General features: G+C 38.2%; 1 protein-coding gene across 4 annotated transcripts in view; it reads right to left on the bottom strand.

Moving 5' to 3' along the window:
• The window catches only part of LOC109089884 (collagen alpha-1(XXVII) chain B-like), a 93,611-nt gene that overhangs the window by 59,003 nt on the left and 19,781 nt on the right, over positions 1-14,827 (bottom strand). For all 4 annotated transcript variants that reach the window (XR_006160110.1, XR_006160111.1, XM_042756754.1 and 1 more), the window contains exons 5-7: positions 6,736-6,789; positions 4,274-4,327; positions 2,657-2,710 (exon numbers count right to left, since the gene is read on the bottom strand). Coding sequence is in view for 2 of the 4 variants with exons in the window: in XM_042756754.1 (XP_042612688.1) it covers positions 2,657-2,710; positions 4,274-4,327; positions 6,736-6,789 (162 nt within the window). In the remaining 2 variants the exon portion in view is untranslated. The remainder of the gene's footprint in view (positions 1-2,656; positions 2,711-4,273; positions 4,328-6,735; positions 6,790-14,827) is intronic.

The following is a 14,827-nucleotide window of genomic DNA, read 5'->3' as shown; positions in this document are numbered from 1 at the left end:
CAGCCAATGCAAAAGACCCAAATATTATGAAAAATTCCTTTTAATACTGCTAGGTTTTCAGCTTAAACCATGTCACATAATGTCTGCACATGGTGGAAAAGTAGCCGTTTTTGATGTTTCTTTTACTGTACTGTATCAGTTTAATTATGGTTTGCCTGTTTTCAGAACAAATCCTGGGAGTTTCTAGTCCCAGGTCTCTTATTGGCCTTAATGTCCAGGATTTATTTATTTATTTACATTTTTAAACATAAACACAAGTAGTATTTGCCCATATAAACTTTTCTATGCAAAACATGATGCTAGGATTTTGCTGATGGTTGCCATGCAGCTACTAAGGTGTTCTAAGTGTTTTTAGTGCATTGCTATAGGGTTGCTAGGGCATTTAGGTGGTTGCCAGGTGGTTATCTAATGGACCACATCAAAAGAGTCCATCCTTTGTTTACAATAGACAGCCTAAACCAGCCTCTAAACCAGACTAAGTTGGTCTTTAGTTGACATAGCTGGGCTCCCAGCCTGTACAGCTCAGAATTGTCCAAAAGCTTTTTAAAATAACAACACTTTACACTAAGGTTATAAATCTAATTGTTAACATTGGTTAACTAACAAAGTACTTCTAAAACATTTATTATTATCTTAGCATTTATTATTATCTTAGTCAGTTAATTTTAGCATTTACCAAGACATTATTAAAATCAAATGTTGTTAATATTATTTAATGAACATGGGCTAACATGAACAAAGATTAATAAATACTATAATAAATGTATTGCTCATTGTTAGTTAATGCATTAACTAATGTTAAGTAATGGGACCTGGGTGTTGGTTGAAATCCTTATCCTAATCCTTAATAGTGATGCTTTCCTTAGATGCTTTGCTACAAAAACTCGTTCAACTATGTCTGACAACTTAAGATAAGCAAGGGCAACCGCGCACAGAGCAGCTGAGTGTGGGAATATGAGTAAGAAGAAAGGAATCTGGAGCTTGTAATGATGAATGATGTGGAGTCAGCTCTACAGAAATCACTTCAGGACACATCACAGAAAAAAAACTCATATATATATATATATACACCGTGCAATGGTTCACTGTTCACAGCTTGGGACTATAAAATAGTTACACGAACCAACTGACAAATATGGTGTATTAAAGATTGTTGCTGAAAGAGTCCCAGTGAACCTAAGTGAGAAACAGAAGGGGTGGAGCAGCACAATCTCCAAGCAGACGTTTTAGTAGCCTACGCTCGTCCTATTACAGAACACGTCCAGCTGTGCCAGAGTCCACATCTGTTGATCTCAAGGGTGCGAGTGCAAAAGGATTGAAATACTGTACATGGTTCAGTATTCTGAAATAAAAAGCATAATTTAATCCCAACCGATCGTTACCTGCTCATATGACCAAATGTGTCACTGCTACTTACTGTACACGTGTTACTTTACAGTAGGTTTGAGCATTACATTTTTCATTTGTTTTATTTTTACAAGATTTTGTCTCTGGCCACGGCCCATGGATGGAATAACTTTCTAGTTCACTGCCAGCAGTAATTTAGCACAAGTAGTGTCTGCAACTATTTTCCAACAGCTTTTAATATTTTGTTTTAAATCTGTGGCTGTGTGATTGGAAACACGTGGAGGCAAAGAAAATATAGATAATTCCATTACTTTACAATGTTTCAGGGAGACGTCTTGATCCAAATGTTCAAACAAACACCATTGATTCTGAATATATTTAAAACTGCTGATGTAATACAGCGCACATGTATGGGCCTCTTTGTTTTGTGTTGTGTGACTGCATCAACAGCACATAAAATTACTTCTTAGAATCGTGTATGCCAAAGTACCAAATGCCAAATTCTTAAACCCAATTGAAAATGTCACACTGCTTCTTGTGTGAAGGTTTCCTAGAAGTTTAACAGCAAATTTTCCCCTTCGGAGAAAAAGAGTATGGGTGTCTTTGCAATTTGCCATTAGGCAGATTGTAGTAGACTGGCTGACCCAATTTCATCTCAGCTGTGTAGACAGTGTATATATTCACTGGAAATATGACTGTTTTGAAGCAGGCCTTCTGCCCTGACCAAAGCACTGTCGGTTCCTTGATTTGGGACCTATTCACCTCTTTTGTTGTACTATAATGACACCTATTTTGTCCTGTTAAGTAAAGAATATTTCAAAATAAAATACTCATACTACGTTGAGATAAAACGCAGTATTTTACAAGGAATTTTTCACAGACATCCCTTGGAATTGGACTACAATGAGGTCATGCGCTGGCTATCGTGTTCACAGCGGCGAGGAGATCAAGGTCAGATGGACATGTCTAAAACAATTTGGTTTTCTTTCCAGAAAACAAGGTGAAATGCTCTAAGCTTCCATGATGTCTTCTATAAGAACCTTTTCCAATGGCATTTCACACAACTGATTTTAGGAGGAGTTCAACACAAGAACCTGTTCCGCATTTGCTGATTTAGACTGATGTACCGCCATCCAGAATATGCCATGGTATGACTGTATGTGAGAGATTACTTTAGCATGATGCTATGCTGTTGCAAATTAAGTGTGCTGAACATTTCCAAACATCTGGGTTGGGAACTATGCTTAGATCTGTTCTGTGACATGACATTGGTGGAGACTCCCTAGAGAAATCAAAGAATGACTCTTACCTTCTGTCCAGTTTGACCGGGTAGTCCAGGTAGCCCTAATACCCCAGGGTCCCCCTATAAATGAGAACACTAAAAATGACTTCTGATATGGTAAATTTGGCAATGTTAACATATTCAGAGACACCACACATTTTAACTTATGCTACTTGTTCACTACTATGCTACACTTATTCCTGAGTAGTGGGACAGAACAGGCTAAAAAAAAGGTTAATGCAACACTCAATCATTCTGTTGAATGTGTTTGGCTGGCCACACACTTAAAGATTTTAAGCCTGATTTTGAGCCAAATTTGCACACCGAAGCAATCAGGGGTGGTGTGGCCCAATTCAAGGTTGTCACAAATGACTTTTTGTCCAAAAAATCCTCAATTGCGTGGTGTCATTGTGATTATTTGACTGCTCCCGATCACGTCAGAGCTTGCACGATCCAAAATCATAAATATAAAACATTTTTGATATATATGACTCTTGATCAAGCTGCCTCTGATGTGATACCAATGACAGCGAGCAAGCTTCATCAACCGGATGCTGCGTGCTTCTATACCTGAAACTTGCCGGCCACAAAAATGCCACGAAAGTGGAGTATTGAGAAAGAAGATCACCCATATCCTTTTTTCTCCTTTGTTTTTCTTCATGTTAAACAAAACTCATGCATGTGTCACGCATTGATAGCATGTGTGAACACAGACGGTTGCCACATGCACTCTAGAAAGCTTCATCTTTGTCCAGCGTCTGCTGTATTTTTCTTCATCAGTTATGACCAAGCGGCAACCTCCCACTCTCTCTTGTGAAGCCAACAAGGAACTGTAATTCGTCAACTGGTTGCTAGAGGCTGGCTGCAAAAGGGACTCAATCCCATAGACTCCCCATGGTAAAATGCCACAAGGATGTGCTGTTTTCTTTCAAATCAAAGCTAAATACACGTAGAAACAGTGCATCCTTGTGGCGCGGCTGATACAGAAGAGCACACGCAGCATACGGTGATATGGAGAGACACAGAGGAGACTGTTGACAAAGGAATTGTTGAATAAAGTCGTTATTTTTGTTTTCTTTGCTTACAAAAAGTATTCTCGTCACTTCATAACGTTATGGTTGAACCACTGATGGCAGATGGACTATTCTGATGATGTCTTTCATACTTTACTGGACCAAATTTTCTCTTTTCTTGAGCAGAAAATCAGCATATTAGAATGATTTCTTAAGGATCATGTAACACTGAAGACTGGAGTAATGGCTGAAATTCTGATTTGCCATCACAGGAATAAATTACATTTTAAAATATATTAAAAGATAAAACATTTATTTAAAATAGTTTTACTTTATTTTTGATCAAATAAATGCAACATTGGTGAGCATATTAGTTTAATTTCATAACAATACAAATATTACCAGTACGGTATTTTCAGTTTTTCTTTAGCATGCTCCATAACCTTGCCTGGTGCTGTTTTTGTTTTTATTCTCAGAAATCAGTGTGCTGACTAATGCAAAAACTTGCATCCTTTTAACCATGAAAAAAAAACTAAAGTACATGATGGTGAATAATACAGTAACAATATGTAATAAATAACATACTGTATTTAAATAATTAATAAGGGAGGTAACACATGGTAACACATACCTTTATTCCATTTAGTGCTCTACCAGGTGAGATTCCAGGGTCTCCCTTTTTTCCCTGTAACACACAGAGGACAAACAACTGATCTCATGAAACTATACCCATGGAAAAATTTAAAATTTTACAATGATACAAATCTTTCATAAAAGTTCAACAGAGTATGCTATTTCAAAATGCTTTTAAATGAAAAGACTTTTCAAACTACCTACAGTGACACTCTTGTTTTGACTCATGTGTACATCACACAGGAAATGAGGAGGTTACTGGGGAGTTACTGTGACCCCTGCTCTCAAATCCATTCCAAACAGAATAGTGTAACAGGATTCCTCTCCTAATTTTTATATATAGTCTACATGGATAAGAGTAATGAAGGCTTGCTAAGGAAAGGAGTGTTGTTTACACAAGAGAGTGACCCATGTAAACTAGTGAGAATAAGTTTACAGTAAGTCTCTGCAATGACACTGGGGTTCACACACCACATTCTTCTGCCTTTTCAGGCAATGGGATGCAGCCATGCTTTATGGTTGTGATTCAAACACATGTACAAGTGGTAGCACATTTTTTTTCAATTAAGCTATTAATGTGGTTTTTTTTTTTTTTTTTTTTTTTTGGCAAATGTTGTGTTGTTTTTTTTGTTGTTTTTTAACAAAAGTAATTATGCAAATCAAGTAAGAGTGCAAACATGCCATAAATCTGTGCTAAATGCAATTTGCATGGCATAATCTTGCAGGTTTTGGGTTCAGTTGTGAAGGATTCACCAGGCTCGTACTTTGCAGGGAATGTAAAACTTCACTCCAACGCTGCAATTCAGACACCAAAATTGGCTCTCTAAAGCCAAAAGTGTGCTTGTCTACACCATGTGTCTGGATACATGCCAGTTATACTGCTCTTATCCATCATTTGATGATTTACTGCTCAATGAATAACAAATTTACTGCTATTTGAATACATTTCTAGAGAGAAAAATCTGCTAGGAAGCCAACAACAAACATATTGCAACGAAGTGTTAGTTTTGAGGGTATCTCTCTCAATCTGTCCTTCCCTCTGTCTATTTGTCTCATCCTTGTCCCATTTGGCAGTAATAGTAAGAGATGGGAATTTAAATTTGGGATCGCCTTCACATGGCTAAGAAAGATCTTTGTTCTCCTGGTCTATTGTAAGACTGCCATAAGGAGCCAGATGTGGTAAAATGAACAACTGTGAAAAGCATGAGTGGAAACAAACAGGTCCAGTGATGTTGTCAAACTCACACATTATCCTATATTTCTTGCCAACATTCATCAGAATTCAGCTACTTGTGTTTTATTGTTTCACTTTACAATTATAATTTTAAACAGTTAAATGTAGATGGAAGAATTACTGGTTTTCTATTGGGCCCCAAAGTAGGGAGTGTAGTAGTGTTTTAGTACTGAAGTAATAGTAGCATGTTTTTACTGCTGTCTTTCTAGGTATTATAAAATAATAGTCTACCTTGTGATATAACTGTTGTAAAAATACCCAATCACCTATTAAAGTGCTACTTAAAGCACATATGGCTTATAATTAGAAGCTATTGAGTAGATCAAAGCTCATGCATATGTTTAATGATCCCCTTTAAATGAGCTGAACCAACTAAAAAGTTCACTTGCATCTTATGAGCACAGTTTTTTTGTTATGGTATGTCCAAACACACTGGGGTACGTTTCCCAAAAGCATTGTTAGCCAACTATGGTTGCAATTCTGTTGTTACTAAAATAGTTTAACGATTCGGTGTCCACGAAACTATAGTTCAAAGGAACATTTGCAAACAGCATCGCAAACTTATACATAGTTAGAATTACAACTTTCGACCTGTGGTTAGCATAGTTTCTAGTTAGTAAGACGTATGGACTTAAATAAATTATGCTCTTGGGCACACTAAGCAAGCTAACATGCAGTATAATCTATATCTTCCATTCCATTTAAATATATATCCATTTCAGTCTCTATAGCTTATATATGTCTTCAATAAGCACAGTTTTTGAAGAGTGTGCATGTGCGTAAATTAAGTAAGGGTACTCCGAAGTATGACGTAAGAGGGAAGCCGCAATGAATCAAACATCAAATTAAGCAAAATGACAAGGAACAGAAAATAATGTAGACATTCGCTGCCATATTCATTACAGCAGCATCTCAAATCGATGAATTAGTGGAAGTTATTACTCCACTACCTGTGCATGATGTCATTATCGATTGTTCTATACTGTTTAACCAACGTGGTTCAAACAGCGGAGATATGTTAGGGAAACATAGTTTGTACAGCAATGCATCGTACTATGGTGGTTTAGCAGCGAGTAACATCATTGTATGGGAAACACACTACTGACCAATGGCAAAAAACTACACTAAACGAAAAAGAAAAAAAAAAGTTGTCTCTAGTTCTAACAAACATGCTAGTTTAATAGCATTCACTAAAGCATCACAACACTGTATTCAATGGTACGTACCTTAGGTCCAGGGGTCCCTGGGAGGCCTGGATTTCCATGTGGACCAGGGGGACCCTACAAAACAACACATGTTCACTTCTATTTGTATGCTGTCTCCTCCATAGTTACTGTGCTGGGTCACAAGCCTTGACCCATATTATTGTTTTTTCTTTTTTCCAAACAATAAATGGCCAATAAAAAGACAAGAAAGGAAAGGAGGGGCATAAAAGAGAATGTACAGAGAGAGAGAGAGAAAGTAAGAGCCTGTGAAATGAACAGTCAGACTTCTGTCAGTTCAATAGCTGCTATCAGGGTCCCAAATTAACACTCATAAAGCACCAATATGAGTAAAAATTTACTTTGGCAGGTAAAATGAGTCACTCCCCTGTTAGGAACAGCAACATGATTTAAATCAAATTATAAAACGATAATTTGACTCTCAGTGATGTAAGCAACATAATTAAATCAAAGACAAACCGCCTATGAAACAATACATCTTTCAAAACTGATCCATCTTCAAACATCATTTTCCTCAGTGGAAATTAAATTGTCAGACATTTAGTTTGGAAGCCTGAAAGTTTTTTTCTTCTATGTGGTGACATATTTTCCTCAAATTGTTTCTCTCCCAAATCTCCCTGGGTTCAAGTGAAAGGATAAACAATTTTTAACAGATCAGATAAAATTGCATCTCTATGCCAGTGCATGTATAAACAGAACCAGAATCTGGTTGCATTTAGGATAGCAATTCACCGATTTGATTAACTAGACCCTAAAGCAGTGATGAATCTGCAGTAGCAGTCTCATTCTGTAAATGCCTCACAAAACTATGTATGGTGCTCTTAGACACCTTTCTAAATTTCAGACAGAAACTTGGAAAGAATGAGTGCAAAAAATAAATAAAGAAAAAAAAATATTATGTCAGGGCAATAAATAAAGATTTACAATGGATTCCTTAATTCTTACAGGGGTTCAGGACCTCTCAGCCCTCCACCTTTACCCCAACACTGGAAAATGTTTTTAAACAAGAATCAGAACATTTACTTTAGTCCCTTAAAGTCGCCAAACCTGTCAGAATCTGAGGGAAGCAGCTTAGTCAAATTTAGGGAATGGAGAAATGTTTAAAAACCTCAGACATTTTTCATTATTCTGGCCCTCTAAGTGCTGTATGTAAGTAGCACAGTTTGCCCAAGGCATGCATTCAGAAAATTGCCCTCTACTTAAAAAGAAAGTGTTGAGTTTTAAAAGGTAATTCTAACATATGCTTTTGGCATATACTATATTGGCATGATTTTCTTCATTAGCTCACTTTTCCAGCAGTGACCAGGGTGTTTTAGTAGAGAGAGTGCAAGAAAGCTCCCTAGACACTGATTTATACACTCTGTTAGTAAAGCAGACAAAATAAATGTGATCTTAAACAACAAACTGCAAAAGCCACAGTCCAAATGGCCGTCACTTTTGGAGGTTAATATGTGCTAAATGAAACTTGAGACCACACTGATAGGGAACACAGGGAGTGGGTTCTTGATGGTGTTCTTTATTTGCACACACTCCTTATCTGAAGTAAGCTGTGGAGGATGCAAGCAGAGTACAATCTGGCATACTTTAGTGGGACTGTACAGTGTCATTCCACTGGTAGGATCCAGAAAATGCAGAAAGTGTGCTCGACTACATTTCATGTCTTTATACAGTATATCCTGGTTATGCTGGTTATAACCCTTCTCTATTTTTTAATCGTCATTTGATAAATTACTGCTGTCAAGATCACTAGAAAATGTACACAAACATCTCTCATAAATTAAATTCTGTTTAGTTTCTGGCACAGCCCTATTTCAGCACATTTAGTGGCTACTTAAATGGATCATTGGTCAGTGTTTGTGCTGAAAGACAGCTCAACTGTTTGTTCCATGTTTCATAATGTCTAAAATTATTACACCATATATCCTGGGATCTTATTTGATACAATTTAAAAATAATTAACCCTAAATTAAAGGAACAGTTCAGCCAAAAGTGAAAATTTGCTGAAAATGTACAAGGCCAATCAAGATGTAGATGAGGTTGTTTCCTCAGGACTGAGTCATGCACTTTACCTGTGGATTATTGTCATGTGTTATTTTATTTTTAATTTTTTTTGTCAGTTGTTTGGGCTCTTATTCTGACGTCACCCATTCACTGCAGAGGATCAAGTAACTAAGAAGGTGAGCAAGTGATTTCTCCAAATCTGTTCTGATGAAGAAACAAACTTATCTACATCGTGGATGACCTGAGGTCTGAATTGAATTGCATATAAAAAAACATCCATTTGGATTACACAGTATGAACATAAATACATAAATTAAACAGGTAAAAAAAAAAAAAAGTAAGGTTAATGCACTCAAAAAAAGTCATGGCATTGCTTATTTAAAAACTATTTTCATATATTTGAATTTATTTAAAGTCATATTTTCAAAATTGCTATATTCAAATTGCTTAGAAACAGCACAAATCTGTGTACCCAGCAGCATGGTTATTGTGCATTTAAACCACATTCAGTTCAGCCAAAAAAAAAAAAATTATCACGATAACATTTTTCATATCAGTTGATATCAATAATTATCACAATAAATTTCAAATCTTCGTTTGTTACAAGTTTAAAGGCAGGTTTTGCTCATAAGTGAAGGTTACAGAAACGAGACTTTTTATGGTCAGAACATAACAAACGCTTAATGTTTTTAAATTCTTTACACTTTTCCAGTGATCTTTCCTTAACAAAATAAATATCTTAATAAAAAAAATCTTATTTTCTGCTTGTTCTAATGAGTGATATTGTTTCAAATCATGAAACAACTTTGCACATATATAATGTATTAATTATAATTACAATAATATTGTTTTTTTTTTTTTTTGTGTTGTTTTTTTTTTGTCTGAGTTGACAGTAGTATTAGCTTGAGTTAGGATGCAAATGTAAATTTATGTTCAATATCAAAAACAGTGATATTTTTTTTTTTTTTTTTTTTGTGAGTTGACAGTAGTATTAGCTTGAGTTTTGTTAAAAATTGGTTTTTGTATGTGGTGTAATTTTATTTTTTTATTTTTTCAGTTAAAAACACACATATAGCACCTCAATACCATGGTAAAAATGTAGTGTAATGTATATGGTTTAGAGATATTTGTATGAAAAACAGTCACCTAAATCTTGGTTGATCATCGATCTACGATGCTGTAGATAGTCTTATTGCATTATTGACAAACTATTTTCCTGTTTGACACTGTAAAGCTGCTTAGACACAATCAGCATTGTACAAAGCACTACACAAATAAAGGTGACTTGACGTCAGTTTTTGTGAAATCTTCCTCTGATGTGAATGGGTATTAACTAAATAGACCAATTCTGGATGCGCACACTCTGGGACAGTGAGGGCATGGAAAGGATGCTGTCGGTGGAGCAGTTGTGGGATATTTCCTGCGTTGCCTAGCAGCCATAACTCTCTCTCACCAACAGTGTTCAAACTTTCTGTAGGCCTGCTTGGTTGCTGCATGCCAGCCAGCTCTGTCCTGGGCTCTGGATTCCAGTTGTGCCACAGGGAAGGCTACTTACTTTAGACTATTTCTGATACAGTCTTTTTAATGCTTTATTTGGACAACGGTGACTCCTGTGGCCCTGAGACAATGTTCCGTAAAGAATCTGGCGTGGGATGCAGGAACTGTCCATGCATATGACATGGAGTTGATGTTATACGGCTCGTTCAGTGAATCGCTGGCCGTCTTAGTGAGCAGCCGTAAAACAGTGATTCTGTCCAAATTCCCTTTAAAATCTTAAATGATTGCCTTTGAGCTAAACTGACCTGTTTCCCTTACACCATCTTCAGAAAGTGGTGGTGTTATGCTTGGTCTTGATGGGCCATAGATGGCCTTCAATACGCTGAAGAATTTATTAGAATTGTTGGAATATGCAAAACCTGGAATTTCTTCAACCTTGCAGTCCCAAAAGCCATCCTGCATTGCACATAGCTCTTTTTAGGATATTAATCTTATATTTGAGTCAAAAAAATTTTTGAGTGATAGCTGACAGCCATCAAGGAAGTTATTTCCGTTGTATACCAAATACCATGCAACAGTGAGACTCAAAGACTAAATGCTGAGAGGCAACGCTAAGCCTACTTGTCAAGGCAGTGCTATTATTTATATATAATCCACCTGGGGTTAGCTATGAGTGGGGCTCTTATTCATCGCCCTTCCTGCTGAGTACACACAAACTGGCCATATGGAGATAATTACAAGAAGCTCATGTACAGATTTCCACCTCGTTTTTTATGTTTGGTCAGGTTTTCCACATGTGGCCATGATTAGTGATCAGATGAGAGTGAGAAAGGGGTATCGAGAAACCCTATCAAGTTACATATTGGCTAATCTCTCCTGCGCAATTTCAGATCTCCAGCAGGCACTCATCTGGGCAGATGCGCGTGGTGGTTGTCACTTTCCGCCTCATATATTTGAGAATGGCTGACTCCCTGACCTGGCTCAAAGGAGGCCTCTGCTAATGTTTACCAGTGCACTTGAGGGAATATCTATCTGGTCTAGCCTCTTGACCAAGATAAACTATGTTTAAAAGTTAACTTTCTAGTGTTGGCGTAGTAAAGAACGGGATCAAAGACAGCCTGACCAGTGCCAACATCAATGGAGGTGCAAGGCAAAAGGGACAAATTTTAAAATTGTACTGTGTGGATACAGTACATCCAGCACTCATGTCGGTCTTCTGTGAGGCTTTGATTCACACCAGACAACCCTGACAGACCACATGACCCAGCACATGGTGACACAGAAGGGAATGGTTTACAGTTCTGAGCAGTTGTGAGAGACCTGAGGGATGAATTACTACATAAACACTACCATACTTGGTATAGTCACTAAAGAAGTATGGAAATTGCTTTTTTGTTTTCAAAAACAACTACTAGACAAAATGTCCATGTGGCAATAAGGAAATGACAAGGCACCAGAAAAAAAAAACCCTTTTGAAAAGAAGCTAGCACAAGAATGCAATTTCTGATGATAGAAAAAACTGTGATACAAAATGCTTGATTATTGTTCTCAGATGATTTAATTTGCTAGTATAATGCCCTGGATTAATTGGTGATGTGAAAGTATGGGCAGGTTCACTAACAGGAAATTCTCCATGACTTCTGACCCTTATATTTATTATATTTCTTTGCAGCTAGTTGATGTGTTTCACTATTCAACTTTTCTTGAGCAGTGTTGGAGAACTTTACTTTTTAAATTTCTATTACAAAAATTTATACTGTCAATTTTCATGGAAAGCAAGCTATTTCTGCAATACTTTTTTATTTAGTGTTTCAGAAGAGTCATTTATTCAAAGCAATTTATAGAAACATATTTACAAAGACATACAAACCCAATTCTAAAAAAGTTGGGACACTGTACAAATTGTAAATAAAAACAGAATGCAATGATGTAGAAGTTTCAAATTTCAATATTTTATTCAGAATACAACATAGATGACATATCAAATGTTTAAACTGAGAAAATGTATCATTTTAAGGGAAAATAAGTTGATTTGAAATTTCATGGCATCAACACATCTCAAAGAAGTTGGGACAAGGCCATGTTTACCACTGTGTGGCATCCCCTCTTCTTTTTATAACAGTCTGGGGACTGAGGAGACAAGTTGCTCAAGTTTAGGAATAGGAATGTTGTCCCATTCTTGTCTAATACAGGCTTCTAGTTGCTCAACTGTCCTAGGTCTTTGTCGCATCTTCCTCTTTATGATGCGCCAATGTATTCTATGGGTGAAAGATCTGGACTGCAGGCGGGCCATTTCAGTACCCGGATCCTTCTTCTACGCAGCCATGATGTTGTAATTGATGCAGTATGTTGTCTGGCATTGTCATGTTGGAAAATGCAAGGTCTTCCCTGAAAGAGACGAGATCTGGATGGGAGCATATGTTGTTCTAGAACTTGGATATACCTTTCAGCATTGATGGTGCCTTTCCAGATGTGTAAGCTTCCCATGCCACACGCACTCATGCAACCCCATACCATCAGAGATGCAGGCTTCTGAACTGAGTGCTGATAACAACTTGGGTTGTCCTTGTCCTCTTTAGTCCAGATGACATGGTGTCCCAGTTATCCAAAAAGAACTTCAAATTTTGATTCGTCTGACCACAGAACAGTTTTCCACTTTGCCACAGTCCATTTTAAATGAACCTTGGCCCAGAGAAAACGCCTGCGCTTCTGGCTCATGTATAGATATGGCTTCTTTTTTGACCTATAGAGTTTTAGCCGGTAATGGCGAATGGCACGGTGGATTGTGTTCACTGACAATGTTTTCTGGAAGTATTCCTGAGCCCATGTTGTGATTTCCATTAAAGTAGCATTCCTGTATGTGATGCAGTGTCGTCTAAGGGCCCGAAGATCATGGGCATCCAGTATGGTTTTCCGGCCTTGACCCTTACACACAGAGATTGTTCCAGATTCTCTGAATCTTTGGATGATATTATACACGGTAGATGATGATAACTTCAAACTCTTTGCAATTTTTCTCTGAGAAACTCCTTTCTGATATTGCTCCACTATTTTTCGCCGCAGCATTGGGGGAATTGGTGATCCTCCACCCACTCTAATCAGCCATGTGTCAGAATCAAATTCGGGAGCTAATGTCTTTAGACGGCTGTTTGAGGAGATGGGTTTCCCTGCTTGAAGCTGAGCATATTCATCAGGAAAATTTTCCATTTGAGACTGTTGAATGATTCTGAGCTTGGCTTTCTTATATGTGTCAGCAGTGACGGTGTCTGTGGGACTGGCCACCCCGTGAAAGGATCTGACTGTTGCATTTACAAGCTCTTGAAAGTTGTCGTATTGAGATGCACTGACTGAATGCTGATCACCCTGAGTTATTAGATGGAAGGATACTGGTTTACGCAGTTCCTTTGAGGTGTCGGCTGGCACTGGGCATTTTGGGCCAAGACGATGGAGGTTTCTGCAGAAATTCTGGGCCATTCTTCCAGCGGGTAGGTTCGGCTAGCTGAGCCAGTGACATGCCATGAGTAATATCGTCAGCAGGGTTTTTTACTTGTGAGGGCACATATGACCATAAATGTGAATCAGTTAGATCTTGAATCTCTGCAACTCTAGTTCCTACAAACACTTTAAAATGGCACGAGTCTGATTGAAGCCAGTTGAGAACAGTTGTAGAATCAGTCCAGTATCTGAAACTTCTGATGTCTAGTGTGAGCTCTCTTTGCAGAACTGCTGCCAAGTGTGCTCCAGATAGAGCAGCGCATAGCTCGAATCGGGGAATTGTTTGCTGCTTCTTTGGAGCTACTCATGATCTAGCTGCCAAGAATGACACCTCTATTTGTCCTTTGCTATCTTCAGTGCAGAGATAGGCTACAGCTCCGTACGCTCGCTCTGAGGCATCACAAAATGTGTGCACACTTCTTGAGCTGATCAAGGGATCTACTTTATAGTGTAGCATCTGGGCAGTGTGACACAGGAAAGTTGTGGAAGCTGATCTTCCCATGTGAGCCATGCATTTCTGAGGTCTGTGGGCAGTTCAGGGTCATCCCATTCTCTTTTTCTGTCCCAGAGCCTCTGGACTATGATCTTAGCTCTAGTGGTAAATGGGGTGATGAATCCCAATGGATCATACTGACTGGAAAGGATGCTATATGCGTGTCGCATAGTGGGCTCAGTTTTTACGACATGGCCATGTTTTCCAAGGGTGTCGGATCTGCACTGCCACCTAAGTCCTAGTGTGCGCTCCTGGGGGTCGGGCCTGTCTGTACTAAACCAAAGCTCATGGTTCTCTGACCTGATTTGTTGCGGCTGGTGTTGCAGCAGTTGGGGAGTGTTACTAGCCTATTGGCGCAGTTCAAATCCATCCTTGGCCAGCAGATGTCGCATGTCATCCACTAATTGTCTGGGAGTCTCAAGAGAGGGGACACTTTGCAACCAGTTGGATGTCTTGAGTGATGGTAGCTTTCATCAGCATGCTCCGCCCTCTGGGGTGTTACTGCTGGCGATGGCGAAGTTGATCTGGATTGCTTGGAACCTGCTTTTATCCTCTGAAGCTCATGAATGATCTCATCTATTCTATCATGTTGACGTTCTGCGTGCAACT

This window comes from Cyprinus carpio, chromosome A5 (assembly GCF_018340385.1).
Source record: "Cyprinus carpio isolate SPL01 chromosome A5, ASM1834038v1, whole genome shotgun sequence".
In the NCBI taxonomy this organism is placed as follows: Eukaryota; Metazoa; Chordata; class Actinopteri; order Cypriniformes; family Cyprinidae; genus Cyprinus; species Cyprinus carpio.
This window is presented reverse-complemented; position numbering and strand designations above follow the sequence as displayed.